Source organism: Palaemon carinicauda, chromosome 10, assembly GCF_036898095.1.
Source record: "Palaemon carinicauda isolate YSFRI2023 chromosome 10, ASM3689809v2, whole genome shotgun sequence".
NCBI classification, from domain to species: domain Eukaryota; kingdom Metazoa; phylum Arthropoda; class Malacostraca; order Decapoda; family Palaemonidae; genus Palaemon; species Palaemon carinicauda.
Window position 1 is genome coordinate 19,549,152 of NC_090734.1, and position 22,216 is coordinate 19,571,367.

Sequence of the window (22,216 nt, forward strand, 5' to 3'; positions counted from 1 at the left end):
ACAACGCACGGCAAGGTCGCCATCCCCGCATTCCCCTCCCCGCATTCCCCTCCCCGCATTCCCCTCCCCGCATTCCCCTCCCCGCAAACGCATAACAGCACTTATTGCGGCGGAAGGGAAACATCCGGAGGGGTCCATGATCCCTTTTCCTTTTCAGGCGAACCCACGTATGGGAACTCCTCCCAGGGATCCGTCTATCCCTGTCCCTTCAGAGGGAGTGTCTGACAGCGCGGCTGTCAGTCAACAACCTTGGTTCGGTGCACTAATCAGAGCAGTTACGCAAGCTTTCAAGCCTCTTCTCTCTGAATTAGGTCTCAGATCCTTGGCTGTTTCTACTCCTCTGAAGAGAAATGAGGAGTTCCGGACGCAGTAACTTCTCCAAGGGCTAAGTTGACTCCACGCAAGCCTTCGAGGCAGGTTCCTTCGCCCCCCAAGACTTTCTCTCCTTCCCTTTCGGACGGGTACTTCCCGTCCTCGGGGGAATCACGTGATGCGAGACGTTCCCCCATCGCACCAATGAGGGAAACCCCTCCTCACGCTGAGAAGTCTTCCCGGGTAGGGGTTGGAAAGAATCTGCCACCTTCTATGTTGTAGTCCTACATCCTTCCCAGAAAGGAGTCGAAGGACTCTAAGACTGTACCAAAGTCCTCCACAAGACCTAGGACGGAGCCAACTAGCCACTCGGAGAACGTCCGCGAATCTCCCCAAGAAGAGCCTTTGGGAACAGGAGACTTCGCTCCAAGTCCAGCATCAGGAGGAGAACAGCAAGAGTCAAAGCATGCTTTTTGGAAAGTTCTGACTCTAATGAGGGCTCTCAATGGGTTTGCAGACCCAGAGATCCCTACTCGAGAGGGCAAGGACATGGTCTTGGACCGCATATTCGGTACACGAAAATCTTCTAAGGCCAGTTCGGCTCTGCCCTGGTCTCGGGGGGGTTAAGAGTACCAGGGACAAGATCGCTGTACAGCTCTTGAGTTGTCCTCCTCCAACCGTTCCAGTGCCGGCAACAAGCTTCTCCCACCTCCTCGCGTACAGCAAAGGAGGTACTTTGAGATCTTGGAGGAGCCTTGTTTAGCTCTTCCTCTCCACCATTCATTGGATGAGCTTACTAGAAGAGTCCCTCTTGAGAGACTCTCCAACTGGCAGGTCTCGTTCTCGGCAATCGAGATCCTTAACCAGGAGAAGGTTGCGAAGTGTGCTATGCAAGCCCCGAAACATCTGGTTAGGGACCTTAGGTATCCTGATACGCTCTGAGGATTTCTCCAAAGAACGTACTGTACCAGGAAAGCTATGGAGACGTTCCTCCTCTCAGGCACTCGCACGATCGAGTTTCTGGCCCACCAAGTCTCGAACCTGTGGGCAAACACCATCCTGAAACGTCAGGATGCGGTGGCTGAGAGGTCCCATCAGAAGGTCCCTAGCACTGAGATCAATAGGCTCAGGCATTCTTCCTTAGAAGGAACGAACCTGTTTGAGCCTAAGGATGTGGAACAGGCCGCTGAGAGGTGGAGGGAGTCTCACCAAGACTCCCTCCATCATAGGGCTTTGACATCTAAAACCTATAAGCCTCAGCACCCCAGTAGTCCCGTCCGACCTAGACCACAAAACCAACGGCAGCAGCAATGACAGTGGTGTCTCAGCCCTTTCCTGTCAAGGATAGGAAAGGCAAAAAGTCCTCCAGAGGAGGTAAGAATCCTAGAGGGAGCAGCCGAGGCTGCAAATGCTAGGATTGGCAGTCCCCCTGCATGTCCACCAGTGGGGGAATGACTACAAAGTTGCGCAGACAGGTGGCAGCAACTCGGGGCCGATTCCTGGACGATTTCCGTAATCAGTCAGGGATATCGCGTCCCGTTCACAACATCTCTACCTCCCCTGACAACGAATCCAGTGTCATTGAGCTCCCTTGCCATGGGATCAGCAAGGGGGCAAGCCCTTCGGGCAGAAGTCCAGACCCTGATGAAGAAGGGCGCTCTCCAAGAGGTCCTCGACAGGTCTCCAGGCTTCTTCTGTCGACTCTTTCTTGTAAAGAAGGCGTTTGGGGGCTGGAGACCAGTCATCGACCTCTCAGCCCTGAACAAGTTTGTCAAACAAACTCCGTTCAGCATGGAGACGGCAGACACGGTCAGACTAGCAGTGAGACCGCAAGACTTCATGTGTACACTGGATCTAAAGGACGCGTACTTCCAGATCCCAGTCCATCCATCTTCAAGGAAGTACTTTAGATTCTGCCTAGACAACAAAGAGTACCAGTTCAAGGTGCTGTGTTTCGGTCTCTCCACAGCACTACAGGTTTTTACCAGTGTCTCTACCCTAATATCTTCGTGGGCACACAGGATCGGCATCCATTTCCTTTATCTGGACGACTGGTTGATCCTAGCAGACTCGGTGTCATCCCTTCTTAAACACCGAGACATCCCTTCTTAAACACCGAGACAAACTTCTGAGACTTTGCCAGGATCTGGGGATCATGGTAAATCTCGAAGTCCTCTCTGCTTCCCACTCAAAGACTGGTATATCTAGGCATGGTTATAGACTCCAATCTCCACAAAGCCTTCCCATCAGACGACAGGATAGCAAGGCTGAGGAAGGTCGCAAGCCCTTTCCTCAGACGAGAAGAACTTCCAGCCCAATCGTGGTTACGTCTCCTCGGTCACCTTTCATCATTAGCTCTTCTAGTTCCCAACGGTCGCCTCAGGATGAGATCCCTCCAGTGGCGACTCAAGTACCGGTGGAATCAAGGTTACGATTCCCCTGACGTCCTGATCCCTATGGGACTTGCGGAACTGACGGACCTCCAGTGGTGGGTAACAGACGAGAACGTACGAAGGGAAGTGGATCTTCTCGTCCTCCCCCCGGATTTGATGCTGTTTTTGGACGCTTCAAAGAAAGGGTGGAGGGCCCACGTACTGCACCACATGACCTCAGGCCTGTGGTCAGAATCAGAAAAGTACCTCCATATAAATCTCCTAGAGATGAAGGCCGTCTTCCTGGTCCTTCAATAGTTCCAACAATACCTGGCAGGTCACTCTGTGGTGGTGATGAGCGACAACACTACAGTAGTGGCTTACATCAACAAACAAGGAGGTACCTTTTCGCAGCAGCCATCCCATCTAGCAGTAAAGATACTGAGATGGGCCGAAATCCACTAGATACCACTATCGGCACACTTCATTCCAGGCAAAAGGAATGTGCTCACCGACAATCTGAGCAGAGCGTCTCGGATAGTGAGTACCGAGTGGTCTTTGGATCATCTAGTAGCCAACAAAGTCCTGACTTTGTGGGGTTCTCCAACTCTGGATCTGTTTGCAACAGCCCTGAACTTCAAGCTTCCGCTGTACTGCTCCCCAGTCCCAGACCCCAAGGCTCTCTGGCAAGATTCTTTCCAATAACTGTAGGACAACATCGACGTTTACGCCTTTCCCCGTTCTATCTGATGTGGAGGGTGCTCAACAAGACCAGAACATTGGTCAATCTTTTAATGACCCTCATAACTTCGCTATGGCATCACGAGGAATGGTTTATGGACCTTCTGCAACTCCTAACGGAGCTACCAAGAGAACTCCCTCCACGGCACAATCTGCTCAAACAACCACATGCTAACATCTTCCACAAAGCCGAAGCTTTGCTACGACTTCGCGCCTGGAGACTATCCAGCATCTCCTCTCTGAGAGAGGATTTTCGCAGCAAGTTGCTGTAAGGATGTCTGGACATCTGCGAAAGTCATCCGCAGCAGTCCACCAGGCAAAGTGGAAAGTCTTCTGTGGTTGGTGTCGTGTAAGGGGTATCTCTCCACTCGATGCCACTATTCCAGCAATAGCGGAGTTCCTCGTGTATTTGCGGGAAGAAATGCGCCTTTCAGTCTCGGCAGTGAAAGGCTATCGCTCAGCCTTAAATCTAGCTTTCAGGCTGATAGGAATGGACATTTCTTCATCGCTAGGACTTTCTCTACTCATACGTAGTTATGAACTTTCCTACCCTCAGTCGGAAGTGAGACCTCCTCCATGGAACATGGTTCGAGTTCTCAGGTCTCCTAAGAGACCTCCCTATGAACCATTACGCCAGGCATCAGATCACCACCTAACCTGAAAGACGGTGTTCCTGCTAGCTTTGGCTTCGGCCAAGCTTGTTAGTGAACTTCATGGTCTCTCATACGATGTCGCCCATTCAAGGGGATGGGGGGAGGTAACGTTCAGCTTCGTCCCCGAGTTTATTGCTAAGACTCTGAATCCTGGAGTAGCGGATCCTCGGTTCGACTCCTTCCGGATTTCTAGTCTCCGTTCTGTAATAGATGACCCAGACCATTTCTTACTATGCCCAGTAAGGAGTTTGAGGCTATACCTTAATAGAACAGCTGCAGTCCGTCCTCGTGTGCCAGCATTATTAGTCGGCACAGGGAGGACTAAGAGGAGGGTCACCAAAAACACCATTTCTGCATGGATTCGCAGGGTAATTCATCTGGGCTTGAATCCAGATCCTCCTCCGTCACGTCGCCCTAGAGCACATGATGTCAGGGGCATAGCTACGTCCCTGGCCTTCAAAAGAAATTTCTCTGTGAAGCAGGTCCTGCAAGCTGGGGTGTGGAAGCGTCGGACAACGTTCACAGCCCACTACCTGCAAGACGTGACCCACAGGAGGCTCGATACGTTCTCTATCGGCCCTGTGGTGGCTGCACAACAGCTGGTTTAAAACTTCAAGCTCCTTATTGGACAAGTAGCAGAAGGTTGAGGGCATTGTTACCCGGTTTTAGTCTCCATGAATGAAAAGGTTTGACTGGCCCATATTCTTTTCTTCATCATCCCCTCTCTTGGGGAAAGCAGCATCCTGGGTTCTCTGCATAGCTGACCTCAAACCATTGCAGGTAAACCATGTTCCCTTGTGTTCCTAGTATTAAGTTAATACTGTTACGTCCCCATACCCTGACGAGGTGGTATTGGGAAAGTCCTAGTTTACAAGTTTCCATCTAAAGAACTTCAGAACAACTTCCTAGGACGAGTCACACTTCATACCTTCACACACAGCTTGCGTAGGCCGGAGTCCTTGCGTAGCAAGGTTCTAGCGAGGTGCAGGGACTCCTTATTTCTTGGGTGCTGACACACTCAAATAACGAGTCCCCGGGCAAAGCCAAAAGCCAGTACTGGCTGGGATGTCCACCCTTCCTAATGGGTGAATCGCCCCTATTAAATAGCGTGGTTTGTATTCCAGTTACGGAATAAATGACAAATTCGTAGATGATTTGTATTTTCCTAACTAGACAAACCTTAGCTATTTAATCAAACTTTCCCACCAGCCCTATCCTCCTTGAAGTCCTACCTCCAAGCAAAGTGAGCTCAAGCACAGGTGTGTGAGGGGGGAAGGGGGATAGCAAGCTACCCTCCCCTACCCCCGCTAACTAGCGGTGTGGGTAGTAAAGCTTCGTTGAATTTTAATGGCTCGTCATCTCAGCTACGCCGAAAGTAATACCCCTATTAAATAGCTAAGGTTTGTATAGTTAGGAAAAATACAAATTATCTATGAATTTGTCATACTTAAGTACTAAGCCATATATTTTGCAGTTATACAATAGATGAGTGCTGTCTGAGTGACATTCTTAACACCTGTATTCATTTGATAAAATATTAAAGTTCATGTAGTAAAGGAAATGAGACCAAATAATGGGACATTCAACTTTTTTAGCATGAAGTTGCTTAGCTATATCTTTAACTGTTTCCAGAACAAATATAAGGACTTGGTATGTGGACTTGATGTAAGTGGAAATCCGAACGCTGGCAATTTATGCGAATATTTACCGGTGCTTCAAGAAGCCAAAGAAAGTGGCTTTAAATTGGCTGTTCACTTAGCAGAGGTAAGCCTTTTTGTTTTAGGGTTCTAAAGATCTTGAATATTTGTCTATCAAGTAGTTCTATATATTGCAGTAAATTAATTTGTTGGGTATAGTCCTTTCGAAATATAATATAGGAATTAGAGAAATAATACAGTATCTTGCAGGTTCGTTTTATGATAGTCATGGGATCTTTCTCTTTCAGATTCCAAATGATAGCGAAACATTGGCCATCCTTAAGAGTAAGTTAGTCGATAGAATAGGACATGGATCCTACATTCACCCTGGAAGCAATGGGTCCCACGAGATGTTGCAGATAGTTAAACAACAAAGTATTCCTATAGGTAAGTTCGGAGTCAAAGACTTCATTTTTATTGTTACATATTGATTTGAAATTATAGTTATTTATACAATGAACTCATGAATATTACCTGCAAAGCAACCAATTTCCCATTGATAAGAATCATTCTTAAATACTGTAGTTACATCTGCTACTTTTACATAATTAGTGAAAACCACAAACTCCTTCCATAGTCTAATTTGTAATCGCTCATAGCCAGTGATCAAATATTTTCCTAGAATACTTTCTTTTTAAATTAACACGAACTGATCTTCATCATGGATTATAGCTAGAATGTCTAGTTTCGTCTACTCTGGGGGACGGGGAAAGGTTCCATAGATGATTTTCATAACCTTGATTGGAATCTCATTATTGCTGGTCCTTGCCCTCTGGTCAGGTGATGCTTTGATTCACACTGGAGGGATTCGTATTAAGTTACAATACACAGCTGGTGTTTTCCAATCAATAAAGAAAGTGTTCAAAGTATACTGTTGTGAGAAAAAGGTGTCATCTTTTTCTCCAAAGAATTGAGTTTATTGTGCATTCGGACAGTTGCCAGTGGTTACGTATTATGTAACCTACATTTAGGCTTGACTAGCCATATGCACTTCATAATGATACCTGTGGTCACTTTTTTATAACATTAGTGAAAGATGGCTGTTTAACATATTCTCAAGACCACCCTCTTTTACTTTATATTTTGTTTTATGATTTTAAGGTTTGTTTTGTAGTTAAGAACTGTCAGAGGTCATTAATAGATATAGACTAATTCTTCATAAACAATGAAAGGAACAGTGTCAATTTTGGACAGATAGTGTAGGTATAAGTCCAATACCCAAACAGGAAGTAGAGAGTTAGGTAAAAAAACAAAACTTTTTGTCCTTTCATTCAATGATAAATCAAGAATACATCCTACCGTCTTCTTAGGGTGGGTTTATTGGATTAGATTTGGGCTATATAGCCTGGTGTTGGGCCCTGTGCGGCTCTTCAACACCGAAGTGCATGTAGGGCAAAACCCTGAAAATACCATGAGGTAGAAGGTAAGAGGTTGGACAGCAATGTGGAGGAAAGGAAGCTAGACTAGGTTGTAAAGCCAGTGCACTGCTAAGTTCCTTCAGTAAAGTCTGCATTGTACCAAGAGAGGTGCACTAAGAATTATCTGCTCTAAGGGGTAATATTCTTAGGTTCCTCTTAGTAGTTCTGATGCTGTTCTAATGCTAATAGACTCGTCCCTTCTACTTGCAGCAGTGTTTTTCCATAACTCTTAGATTTCAAGCTAAATGAGTTAATATAAGATTTCATATCATCCCTGATTAACAACCATCTGAAAATAGATGAAATAGAGCTTGAGGTGTTGTGGTATGTTAAGTGCTTTCTGTTTCAACTTGAAATAGTGAATTGGTGGCCTAGTCCCTGGAGTAGTAACAGAAGAGCCATGGAATCTATATTTGTTCCTACTTGGATACAAACCTCCATCCGTTAACCCTTTTACCCCCAACGGACGTACTGGTACGTTTCACCAAACTCATCCCTTTACCCCCATGGACGTACTGGTACGTCCTTGCAAAAAACTGCTATTTACATTTTGTTTTGCATATTTTTGATAACTTTGAGAAACTTCGGGCATTTTCCAAAAGAATGAGACCAAACTGACCTCTCTATGACAAAAATTAAGGCTGTTAGAGCAATTTTAAAAATATATATTGCAAAATGTGCTGGAAAAAAAAAACGCCTGGTGGTTAAGGGTTGGAAAATTCCAAATAGCCTGGGGTAAAAGGGTTAATAAGAGTATGATTTCTGCCATAGCTGCTAGTACCCCACACAGTGCAAAGGTGGAATCCAAGATGAGGGAAAAGGGCATGATTAATGTAAAAAATGCTCCCTTTTTTTTTTTTTTTTTTTTTTTTTTTTTTTTTTTTTTTTTTTTTTTTTTTTTTTTTTTTTTTTTCTATGACATTCTATTTGGTATTCTCTATTCACTCACTATTCCAGGAAAAGCAAAGTCTCTACTCTGCCATTTCTGGGAGGATGATCCTCAGCCGTCCCTTAGCCAAGACGCCACAGCCCTGTAGACTCCTTACGAAGCCAGCAAAGAAGTTGACAAGTTTAAGAAACATTTTGCCTTCGAACGGGAAAATTACTGGGGAGTCGGCCTCTGCGGAGGAAGTTGCCCTTTCCTCCTGAGGAAGTTGAAGGTACAAGGAAAAAATGGAAGAAAAACAAACCAGGCTCCCTTTTCCACTGGCCTCTCTTTAGGACTTCTTATACTTCAAGGCCAACACTAAAGACCAGTGTCAACCTCACTGAAGTCACCCCTGAAAGTCTCAGACCCATAGGTCTTGTATTCTGCACATTCCTCCTCCAGGAATGTGCAGAGTACATTATGAGGAAAGCCAAAAGAGGAGCTAAAAGACTTTAGGGAACACAGTCCTTTCCTTCCCTTTCCACGGGTGGTGGAATACCTGTTGAGCCAGTGCGTAAGGTAACGGTACTGCGGGGTAGAGGACTGGACGATAAGAAACCTTCGTGATGGATACCACCTCCCTTTCATTGGCTCTTGTCCTCGCCTCACGCTTTTACCAAAGATATCGTCCTTCTTAAGTCTGAACTCTAAGAAACATCTATCTAGTACTATCAGAGGTAGGAAAGATGCGGGATGAGGATAGGCAAAAATTCTTATGGGACTGTTTGCTAAACTTCTACAGTAGCCTGTTCCTTGGGGAGAAGTAGACCAGGGGGCTAGAAATCAATCGTTGACATCTCTACTCTGAACGAGTTTGTGCTACAGACTGAGATGGAGACTGTTAATAACCTAAAAGTTTCCATCAGAACGAACGACTGTAGTCTCCCATTGGATCTAAGGGATGCATACTGCACTTCCAAATACATCAGTCTTCAAGGAAGTTCCTCTGCTAAATCCTCGGGGTGAAGGTCAATCAGTACCTCTGCTTCAGACTGTCTACTGTTCTTTTAAGTGTTCACTTTAGTTTCATCTAATAAATTGAGAGAAATAACGAATGTTATATCCCCTTGGAATTATAACATAATACCCCGAAAGTGGGAGACTTTTCTCTGTCGTCTCTGCATTGGTCACACTCGGATAACACATGACCATGACTTTCTGCTAACTGGCCAATACCAGCCATATTGCGACAACTTTTTCGTAGCCTTGGCAGTGAGGCCTTTGTTGACAGAATGCTCCACTCATGGTACCATAAGAAATAGATGTGTGTCAGGCTCGTGATGAGGATGCCAGGTTCCTCCTTCTTGGACATGTCTTATTGTGCTAGCGGTATTTTCAGATTTCTAAAGCAGGGCTTCTGAAAGCCATTTAACTTTTATAATGACCACCTTTGCTTTTATGGATTTACTTGAATATTCTTTTATTCTTTAATAATATCCGTGTCAATGACTTTAGTCAGGATGCCAAAAAACTTCAAATCAATCCAGTCTAGTTTCAACTTTGCCTCATATCAAAGGAATAAATCTACATACCTTTGCTACCTAGTTTATGATCATCTTTGGAAAGTTTTACTACCCTCCTTACCATAAGACATTCCATATCAGAATTTTCCAAATCAATTAAAAACAAGGAATGTGAAAGGTGTCTAGAATTCTTTCCCCCATTTCTGCATTTAACCTACATTCGTGGATATAAAATCTCGGTAAGTGTCCCCCGGAACTCTTGTAAAAGTTGGGAAAGTCAGCATCTCACAAGAAATGTATAAAAGATACCATTACAGTAGGTCTCGCCATACCTATCTCCCTCTCATTACCATGTCAGATGAGTTTCCAAATACAGTACACATAAATTAGCAAGATTAATTCAGGTCTGAACAATAAGATAATTAACATTATACAGGTGGTAACCATGAAGGAAGTTCAAGGCAGTTAAACATGGTAAAATTTCGTGGTGGCTTATTACTGGAAACCAGTAATAAGCTTGAATTACCTCACGTCATGCTTATGTTATAATGGAAATAAGTAAAGTTGCTGAGAAAGTTGATGAAAAAAGGAATTTTTTTTATATGGGTCTGAATAGTGCCCTATTTTTCTGGGACTAAGAAGGGAGTTGAGGTTTGTGGGAAGTTTTGAGTCTTCCAACTTGATGGCCTGTAGTTTCACCTTAACACACACCTTCACCATTCTACTTCTTGAGGAGTACATTATTTTTTGGATCCTACCTCAACGGCAGAAAGAGCAATTTAAGGTTCAGCCCTCTTGTCAACTATGGACCTGAGCTTAGAGAAGCAAGAAAGGTCCAGGTAAGGATGTAGCTAGTGGAACAGGCAAGTTGAGAAGTTCTGATGTAAACTCATGGAGAAAATTACACTCTGGACATTTAGCTGTTTTGGCGAATTCTCACAATTAGTAGATGCTGGACGAGATCTGTAAAGTTGTTCTCTTAGAACTGGTCTCTAGGATCCAAGTAGTTCAGACAACTTATTATTCTCCCAAGAGAGAAGTGAGAGTTAATGACATTGATGGATACAATAGTCTAGTTTGACAAATCCCCCCCCCCCCCCAATTAATCTTTTTGTCTATACTAGCCACTCTTCATAAAAGGTTATTGGAAGTCTTAAGCGCTCATAGAAAACAAGCTAATAATCTGAGCATTAGCAACAAAAGTGCCATTCTTGCACATTAACATTCATGAACCACTCATAATTGAGAGGGGTCTCTAGTACTTGGCACCAAGTGACTATTAGTAAATAAGTCATACTTTTGATAGAAATAGTTGAAGAGTATGGCAACTGACCCCTTATTATAGACAGTGGTGAGGACGAAGGCATCTATTAGAAAATTGGTACCTCTCCTTAAGAATAAGGATAGTTTAAGATCAGGATCCTCAGGATGCTAGTCTGAAAAGGGGAGAAGAATAATTGGGAAAATCTAAAGGTTTGTCCTATTACTTTTCATATCAAAAGCAGTTCCCTCGGAATGGATTGCGCCTCTTGCATTAAGCAAGCAACTCCATAAAACTTTTGATATACTAAAACTCTAATAAAGTATTCCCTGTATACTGCATATTTTAGAGTTCTGAAATTTTACAAAGCCAAACCACATCTAATCATATAGAATTACTATATTCTGAGATTTCTAATGTGGCTACTCAATAAAATCCATGGGAATTCCAGAATTTACGTTCTATTAAATTTCTTATTCCTGATCTACTGTAGATATTAATCTCGGCACCATCTTTCTATTAGTTCGGTTTGCATGTTGCATAACTTTTTTCATAATTCTGATACATCAGATCTTCCCGGAAATTATCATCCTGTTCGTAATGCTAGCTATGTAGTTAATTCTAATAGTCGGGCCCTCCCCATCATGAGGCTCAATACTACACAGTGGTTTGAAAGTTGTATCCCAGCTGTGACCAAGTTGTGGAATGCTCTTCTTAATTGGGTAGTTGAACCAGTAGAACTTCAAAAGTTCAAACTAGCAGCTAATGTTTTTATGTTGAACAGGCTGACACATGTCTTTTTATATGTAAAAGATCTATTTTAATGGTACTGTTCTTGAAATATTTTATTTTAATTGCTCATTACTTCACATAGTCTTATTTCCATATTTCCATTCTTCACTGGGCTATTTTTCCCTGTTGGAGCCCTTGGGCTTATGGCATCTGCTTTTTCAACTGTGATTGTAGCTTGGCTATTAATAATGATAATGTAATAGAGGTAATATTGCATTGACTGTGGACATCATTACACTACAGTAATCTTTAGCATAAGTAAAATTCTATTGAAGTAAAATAAAGTTTGATACTGTAAAATATTTTTGTGCATATTATCCATGAAGTTTACACTTTAAAACATTGCTTTCAACTTTCTCTTTTTGTAGAATATTCTTTAATAATAAAAAGATGGTTAAAATTATGGAAGGCTCTTAAAGAACTTTCATATATAAATCTGTACATTTTATTTATATTTTAAACCACTTTTTATTGTACAGTACATTGTAAACCTTTTGAATCTTTGAAAATCACAAGAAAATGGATGGTATGTTATTGCAAAGAATTGGTTCCTGGAATGTTTTATGGCAGTTGCTCATAGTTGTTTTTACACAGTATATTTGTACTTAAAATTTAATTTGATTTTATAAGGCATTCTCATTCTACATTGCAGAAATATGTATATCATCAAACATAATGTCTGGAACAGTCAAGAATATTGCAGATCATCACTTTAAACACTGGAGAAATGAAGGTCACCCACTCATCATATGTGTAAGCTCTGAATAGTTTTGCAAAGTGCACTGAAAAAAAAAATTTGAAATAAATTCAATAGTTGTTTCTACTAGAATACAAACCTTAATCCTTCAATATAAGTTTTTCAGCTGGAAGGCAGCTATTGAAATTTTTAACGAGGTAGTGGTACTTGCTACTGGGTGGTAGCGAATCCCCTCTGACCCAACAGGCCACTGATCTATTTTCAGCTGCCAGAGAGTACATACTCCTGGTGCCTTCAACTGGCTGTTTTAATATTTGTTTCTTTAATTAATTGTTAGCTAGTTGTTGTATTACCACTCATGAATGGCAGGCAAGGGACAGTAACAATGCTATAGAGACTGACCATGTGTACACTTAGATTCAAAAGTCCGCTGACACTCGGGGAGAATCGCTCGTCAGAGGTCTCTAGTGTTACCATGACAAAACAAATAGAGAGTTTCATTTCTTACTACTTCTTAGGAGATAGGCGGAGCCTTGTCCAAGCTCAGCGAACGCTGGAAAATATTACTGCCATATTTTATGCTGTGGTATCATTTGACATCTCAACTATCCAATACAAATACACAAAACACACACACATTATATATATATATATATATATATATATATATATATATATATATATATACAGTAGGGTCCCGAATTACACGTGTTCTAATTACGCGATTCCTCAATTACGCGATCGATAGTTTTTAAAAATTAATTTTCCTGTATCTGCGAGGAGCATTCTAAATCCGCGAGTCAAGCACTGCGAAGCGTAGGAAATCTATTGTTTTCTTAATTGTATTGGGGGGGGGGGGGGTGATGGTTCCCCGATGTCTGAGAAGGGGGGGGGGGGAGAATGTGAGAGAAAGATTTCTGTTCAAACATTTTAAGACTAGTTTTGGATGAAAAATGTTAAGGTTTGCCCATCTGTTGTGTGAACTTGTCGCTAGGCCTAGCCTAACTGTCCAACACCTATATGTATAATATTCCATATTTGTACTAATTAATTTTTATACTTACGTTGTGATTATGGTGAAAAATCCTTATTCATTAAACTTTAAATTAAAAACCATCAAAATAAAGACTATTTTATATCATGCTACTGCCAAACATGTCACACAACCAAACCCATTACTTTGTTTAGTACGTTCCATCGCCGATCATAACGAACTCGCTAACCAATTTTAACATCTGTCTATAGGTTAACTTTTGCGGCAAAAGATATCTTACCAGGTACTATGTAATAATAATGTTATAATTAATGTTTTATTTATCCTTAGAAAATCAAAATATATGAAATATGAGCAATTTTGTTTCGTGTTTTTTTTTTCCCTTAAAAAACGCCTTCTTAAAAGGAAAACGTTTTTTTTTACGTTTCATCGTCGATCATAAACGCATTTACTCCTGAAAGTGATATTGAAGAGCTTTTACTAAAGATGTTATTATAAATAATGATTATAAATAAGTGGTAAAATATCTATAATTAAAGTGTAGCAGCATTAAGAAATGTTGGGGTTCGCCCTTTACATAAGAATGTACTGTACATTGGATTAGACAGAACGTAGAAAAAATCAATTAGGGAAAAATCGGTATTCGATATCCTCTTCATCAGCATCGTCAATCGGGCTTTTTATTTTTTTTTTATTCTCAGTCGCTAACTAGTTATCGCACTGTCAAGATCTGCACACATTCCGATAATTCACATTTGAAGGTTTTCTGGGAGAGGATGGATAGAGAAAATACCGAACTATATAAAATGTTTTTTTAACCTGTTGAGCGTCACCCACGTGATAAATCGTTCACCACGATCTACTCGGTACCGCCTTCAACTGTATATTCCGTTCATGACTTTAATTGCCTTTTACAAGCCGTCAGTCTCGTGATGTTACTTTACTCGTATAGTAAGTATAGGATCACCACTTGGCAACACTCTCAGCATATGGGGACTGTGAATAGAAACTTATATGATGTCTGGCAACTATTTTTCTGAAGGTAGCTTGATGTTACAAAACTGTGGTTTCCTATCAGTGCGCTCGGGCTTTCATGCATAAGTGGTTATTTGTTGTTCCTTTTGTAATGAAAGGTCTAAAGAGGAAGGTTATTTCTTTAGATGAAATAAATGATATTCTTGTTGTGGAATTTGATGATGATAACCTGTTTGATAATGAGAGCACTAGTTCTGAATCCTCCAGTGATGAGTATATTGAAGAAACAAAGTTTTCTTTCGATGCCGAAAGCGAAAATGACTTCTCATTACCGAATGACTGGACAACGAAATTTCACAAAACTATAAAGGGAAAGGAAACGCAGAAAGAGAGAGAGAGAGAGAGAGAGAGAGAGAGAGAGAGAGAGAGAGAGAGAGAGAGAGAGAGAGAGAGAGAGAGAGAGAGAGAGAGAATAAAGTGGATAAATAATGTACAAATGTATAACGAACATATTTGAAAACTATACAGGAAACGATATGGAGAGAGAGAGAGAGAGGAGAGACCTATCCCTTTCCTTTTGTTGCTTATCCAGGCGTAAGATTTACGATTGAAGATAAAAAGAACCCATTAGAATATTCAGTATTATGTAGCCATTTGAAATTAAATAATAGTAGTATTAATTGTTTTTTTTACTCAACCATTTAATTAATATCCCTACTTTTAACTATGATTACGAATTATAAGCATAAAGAAATATTAACTTTGAAAAATTATCATTAGTGAAATGACCGCTCAGGGCAAAAAAAAAAAGCGTGATTATCGTACAGCAGCCTAGTGCACACTTGCGCCTAGTGGCCGTGTTTACGTGTGGGAGTGTCATCATGGATATAAAGTACTATACTGTAATTTTTAACTATTGCTAGATACGTACTGTATCAAACCTTGAAAACCCTTTTTTGTTTTTTGTATCTATAGGAAATAATTCTACATCATTCGGAAAATACTGAAAACAGTAAGCTATGCATAGTACAGTAGTAAATACTACAGTCATAGAAAATTATCAAAACTTTAACAACTTTTTATTGTTTTATTTATCCATAAAAGAAATTTTGTACAGCATTTTATAAAAAAAAATCTATAAGAAGGATTTCCTACAGTATTGTTAAGATAAAAGCTACAGTATATATATATATATATATATATATATATATATATATATATATATATATATATATATATATATATATATATATATGTTTTATATATATAATATATACATACATACATACATACACACATACATACACACACAGACACACACACAGTGTATATACAGTATATATATAGCTAGAAAGCAAGAAATGGAGTGAAAAAAAATTGACGGGTAGGTTGCTGTTTGCCGCCATGATGTGTTTCGAAATATACGAATTTCCAATTACACGAGGCCTTTCATCGACCAAATTCTCGCATAATTCGGGACCCTACTGTATATATATATATATATTATATATATATATATATATATATATATATATATATATATATATATATATATATATATATATTATATATATATATATATATATATATATATATATATATATATATATATATATATATATATATATATATATATATATATATATATGTATATATGTATGTGTATATATATACACATACATATACATGTATATGTATATGTATACAGTGAACCCTCGGTTATCGCGGTAGATAGGTTCCAGACCCGGCCGCGATAGGTGAAAATCCGCGAAGTAGTGACATCATATTTACCTATTCATTTAACATGTATATTCGTACTTTTAAAACCTTCCCTTGTACGTAGTACTGTTAACAAACTACCCTTTAATGTACAGAACACTTAATGCATGTACTACAGTACCCTAAACTAAAACAGGCACAAATATTAAAGGCGATTTTATATCATGCGTTTCCTAAACACGCTAAAAAGCACGATAAAAAATGGCAACCAATGTTTTGTTTACGTTCATCTCTGATCATAATGAAGAAACAAACTCATTTTGTGTACACATATATGTATAGGTTAGTTTTTGCATCGATTATATTGATTATACAGTATGTTGATTTTGTTATTACCAATGTTTTACTTAATTTTTCTTAGGACTTCCAAATGAAATGTTTTTCTTTATGACGCCGCCTGAAACGACGGCGTCATAAAGTACTGTACGCTCGGTAAACAACCACGCTCAGAACAAAGAAGGCATGTAACGTGCATGATGAAAGTGATAAATAATGATATTTACAGTAAAAGCATTTACAAAATATGTTACCTTACAAATATAATTTACCGTATCTATATAAAATCATACAGTACTGTACAGTACATATTGTACGTAGCAAAGCAGGAAAACAATTTAAGAGAGAGAGAGAGAGAGAGAGAGAGAGATTGTTTTACGTACGTACTGTAAATGTAAATTTTAAACAAAAAAAATCAATTTACAAGAGAGAGAGAGAGAGAGAGAGAGAGAGAGAGAGATTGTTTTACGAACGTAAATGTAAATTTTAAACAAAAAAAAATATGATAGGTTACAACATGTAGACTTTTAAAACCTTCCCTTTAACTTGATGCATACAGTACTAAACTATAAAACAGGCACAAATATTAAAATGTTAGAATATTAAAGTAAAAAATAAAGATTGTTACTGTACTCACCACGAAAGAAGTTCAAGAAAAACTTGAATGATGATGGCGATGAATTTGCTGCACAGTAGAAATGATGATGATGAAGCTGATGATGTCTTCTACTGTGCAGCCAATGATAGTATTTTACGTCTCTTCAGACGGAGGTGTCTTTTCTTGGGACACCTCTTCAACTTCTTCAATTTCTTCCGAAGGCGTACTAGCAGGAGGAACTGGCTCTTTTTTGCGAGGCTGGAAGAACATTGTGATCGGAAGTTGTTGCCGCTGCTTCTTTTTTCGATCTAAGAGCATCCTGTAGGGAGTCATGATGTCATCGACCTTGTTGGAGAATTGCATAGACCGAACCATATCCTCGTCCCACTCTTGCAACATTTCTTTCATCTCCTTTATATGGTTGAAGACCTTGGCAAGCCGTTCTAGTGTTAAGCCCATTTCTTCGACATTTTCTTGGGTCTCTTCCTGGGTTTCACTCTCTTCTTCGCTTGCCGATTTCGTCAGGTCTTCTAGGTCTGCGTCAGTTAGCGGTTGGGAATGGCAGTCCAACAACTCGTCGACGTCTTCAGTCGTCATGTCGCCAAACCCGTCACCTCCAATTATGGCAGCCAACTGCACAGATTTCCGTATTGCAGAGTGTTGAATCTCAGCAGGTGTAAATCCCTCGTCGTCGTAAACAATCTGGGGCCACAACTTCTTCCAGCTTGCATTCACAGTTGCAGGTTTCATCTCTTGCAGTGCCTTCTGGATATTCTTCAGGCACGTGGCTATGGTGTACTGCCGCCAGTATGCCTTCAAGTTAAAATCTTCATCCTCATCATCTTGGGCAGCATCCACACACGCAACGAGGTCCGCCAAGGTATTCTTCGTGTAGAGGGCCTTGAACGCCCTGATAACCCCCTGGTCCATCGGTTGAATTAATGACGTGGTGTTGGGTGGCAGGAACTCAACCTGAACGCCCTCACACGACAGGTCAGTTGCGTGTCCACCAGCGTTATCCATAAGGAGAAGGATCTTGAATGGCAAGCCCTTCTCTACGAGATATTCATTGACTTGCGGGATGAAACACTGGTGGAACCAGTTGGAGGTCAGCATCTTTGTAATCCATGCTTTTTGATTATGCATCCAGTACACGGGAAGGAGATTCTTATTCTTATTTTTCAAAGCGCGAGGATTTTTCGACTTATAAATAAGCCCCGGCTTTAGCAAAAATCTAGCAGCATTGCCACACATCACGAGGGTAACGCGATCCTTGAATGCTTTAAAGCCAGAGGCTTTGGCTTCCTCTTTGAACAGGAAAGTTTGCGACGGCATTCTCTTACAAAACAAGCCGGTCTCATCCATATTAAACAATTGTTCCGGCTTGTATCCACCTTCGGCGATAATATTCTTGAACGTCTGGTTCACGTAAGTTTCAGCAGCGGCAGTGTCAGCCGAAGCAGCCTCGCCATGCAGGGAAACGCTTTTCAGGGCGAAGCGTTTCTGAAACTTCGCGAACCATCCTTTGCTGGCGGAAAAACGTTGTTTCTGAGGCTGGGAATCAGTGGATGTCCCTGGTTGAGGTTCATCTGCATCATCATCATCTTCAGCATGGTTGCCGTCGTCGTCTTGAGGTTCCTTTGCAGCAAAATTCTCATACAAACTCAAAGCCTTTGTTCGGATGGTGTTCGTATCCAAGGCTATGTTCTTCTTCCGGCAGTCGTCAATCCACACAGCTAAAGCACCTTCCATGCGTACGATCGTTTTATTACGTGTTGTAACGACTCGCTTCGCTGATCTGCTAAAGGTGATTGCAGCCGTCTTTGTAATGTTCGCCTCGTCCTTCTTGATATAGCAAACAGTGGATTCATTGATTCCAAAATGGCGCGCTGCGGCCGCGTAGCTTCTACCGTCTTTCAACATATCAAGAAGCGTCACCTTCTCAGCAATCGTCATCATCCTTCGGTGGCGTTTAGGCTCGCTACCAGCCTTAGTAGGAGCAGAACGCTTGGGAGGCATTGTACAGTAGGATTTACACAAAGTTCAACAAAAAGTTCAACTTAAAACAGTCGCACACAGCACAGAATAAAGTTCACAAACTTAAAAACGTCTACTCAGCGATACGGCGTAAGAGAAAGTGGCCGCCGCGAGAACCTAGATGCTGCGGGTTGGAGATGCGGGCAAAACACCAATCACAGGCTAGATAACAAAACTTGAGTTCTGATTCGTCATCTATCAGCGCTTGAACCAATCCCAACCCGTCTTATATGATGCGTAGGTTACCAACTTAAAGTACAAGATACCCCGCGTATACTGTACGTACAGTTTTAATAATAATAATAATAAATAATGATAATAATACAGTAATAATAATAATGATAATGATAATAATAATAACAATAATAATTTTATTAACAACAACAACAATAATATTAATAATAACAATAATAATAGCTTTACATATGCTATTTTATTCATTTGTAGGATGTGTGTGTCTCTCTCTCTCTCTCTATCTCTCTCTCTCTCTCTCTCTCTCTCTCTCTCTCGTACGCTTATTCGAAATGTGATTTTTGCAACAAAGAATATTATTGGATGCAGTACTACGTACGTATACATACAAAAGATTCATGGAAAAGAAGCACATCCATTACATTTGTAGTACAGTAGTAGCCATCAGCAGCCTTACACTATTCTAATATGGTATGACTGCATCTGATTTGCGTTTCATGTTTTGATTTAATTTTACTACGTACTGTATACAGTACTAATTATCGTATGATAATAATACAGTAATAATGATAATGATAATAATAACAATAATAATTTTATTAACAACAACAACAACAACAATAATAATAATAATAATAACAATAATAATAATAGCTTTACGTATGCTATTTTATTCTTTTGTAGGATGTCTCTCTCTCTCTCTCTCTCTCTCTCTCTCTCTCTCTCTCTCTCTCTCGTACGCTTATTCGAAATGTGATTTTTGCAACAAAGAATATTATTGGATGCAGTACTACGTACGTATACATACAAAAGATTCATGGAAAAGAAGCACATCCATTACATTTGTAGTACAGTAGTAGCCATCAGCAGCCTTACACCATTCTAATATGGTATGACTGCATCTGATTTGCGTTTCATGTTCGATTTAATTTTACTACGTACTGTATACAGTACTGAATTATCGTATGATCACATTCTCTTTTCGTGTTTTATTTCTTTCTGTGCTGAATTATATATCCTATGTAATGCAATGAACAATCAGTAAGAGCAGATATTACTAATTACAGTATTAATGGAATTACAGGTAACGAAATATCGTATTTGGGGTCTTCAGATTTCGCGGTATTTTCGAAATTTCCGGAAAATCCGCGATATGTATATATATATATGGGTTATGGAAAAAATCCGCGATGGTCGAACCGCGAAGTAGCGAGGGTTCACTTTATGTATATAAATCTAGAATCTGTATAAGCATGTAGAAATTATGGAGTGGCATAACTTAACAATTCCTTCCGTTAACAGCTACATTATATTGTTCGGAAATCCGACATTAGTCTTGTTCCAGTTTCATTTATGGCTCGATGCTGTAAAGTATTCATAAAAACGCCATATATGAGTTATACGAGCCTTGACTCCTTGAGGACATTCATAGAGAGAGAGAGAGAGAGAGAGAGAGAGAGAGAGAGAGAGAGAGAGAGATTACAGTAGTGAATGTAGTAATTGGTCACCATATAAATTGAATTCTAGACATTCATGCATATCAGGAGAAATTTTCGCTTGATATTGCAATGTTTCCAATAGAAATTATTGTATTATGCTTCCAAAAACTTAGTTTTAGAATGCTAAATTGGTTGCTTAAGACTTTCATAGGCCTTTAGATATTCATAGATAGGAACATTTTGGAATACATAAGGATACTTTACTGTAAAATATTTCCCAAGTCATTCAGATTCAAGGGGATGTGCCTTCTCAGTCTTTAGTTCGCAAGTCACTTGCCCTTTATTCATCAAATTTTTTACTTTTCCTTTTCCACCCGTATTTGTGGCTAAGAAAGGTTAGCATTGACATTTAAACTAGAATTTTAAATATATACTGTAAAATCTTTGCTGTGTTGCTAATTCAATCTTTATTACAAGAGCTTTAATTTGCTTGATAATTTCTGAGGCCCTTTGGCAGAATTGGAGATAGTTATCATCGAGTAGCGATAACGTAATTATTTTGTTAGACTTAAATGCTCATCCACATAATGGTAGATTTTGGAACAATAATAGCTTTAATTAGAGAGGCGTTGTCTTATGAGTGTTTGAAGGATTCGTTAGAAAGAATCCTTATACCAACATTTGTCCGGCTCTAAGTTATACTATTTAGTTACTATAGATCATTATGTTCTGTAGTCCTCCATATACCACAAGTTTACCAATTAATATGCTCATTACGAAAGTACTCTGTAGGATAATTTGCCTGTTTGCTTTTAAATCAACCTAGATATTTTCCTTAACTGGAATAATTATAAAGGAATGTGATTGAAATTGTATAAAAAATGTGAGTGAAATAGTGCTCAAAATGCCTTATTTTCTAATCCAGCTGAAGAATATCTCGGCTTGGCTTCACACAAATTTTGAAAGGTTCCAGGTTGGAATGGTCAAGTGCAGGTGTTTTTTGCTGCCGCTCAGGAGAGATTTCTTATGTGGAGGGATAGTGAGAAACTAGGAACTAAAATTGACGGCCTTAGATGAATACCGGGGAAAAAGGCAATTTTTCTTAAAAATGCAGAGGATGTTTAATAAACGAATGAATGAAAGGAACACAAATAGGAACTTGATCATGGGGACTTACGCCTATTTGAATCACGATTATTAGAAGTCAGCGTAATCAAGCTACGTAATTTTCTGAAGATGAAGCTACTAGTAATTACATAATCACTGATAACTTACAGCCAAGGTATTAGTGTAGGAAATCATTTTGTGCTCATGCCCCCTGCGCTTATATTTTTTTGGAAAATTTGAGAATATATTACGGGAAAATTAGTATTTCTTACTTTCATTGCAAAATCTTGGAAAATTGTCGTTCTGAGGACAAGAGACTTTTATATATGATTTATTAATAAAGCAAATTTCTTTAAGGTTTTGCTAGAATGTTATAATGGTCTCATTTACCGCAATACAACTCCTTTTCGGTTCAATAAACTAAATTCTGATTGTATTCAAAGTGCTATGCAGTCATCAGTATTTACTGTTTCCATCACAGATTA

The 22,216-nt window shown here is 39.8% G+C and overlaps 1 protein-coding gene across 3 annotated transcripts in view; it reads left to right on the forward strand.

Annotated features, from left to right (window-relative positions):
* The window catches only part of Ada (adenosine deaminase-like protein), a 94,451-nt gene that overhangs the window by 42,021 nt on the left and 30,214 nt on the right, over positions 1 to 22,216 (forward strand). For all 3 annotated transcript variants that reach the window (XM_068381527.1, XM_068381529.1, XM_068381528.1), the window contains exons 6-8: positions 5,711 to 5,842; positions 6,024 to 6,162; positions 12,290 to 12,390. In XM_068381527.1, the coding sequence (XP_068237628.1) occupies positions 5,711 to 5,842; positions 6,024 to 6,162; positions 12,290 to 12,390 (372 nt within the window). The remainder of the gene's footprint in view (positions 1 to 5,710; positions 5,843 to 6,023; positions 6,163 to 12,289; positions 12,391 to 22,216) is intronic.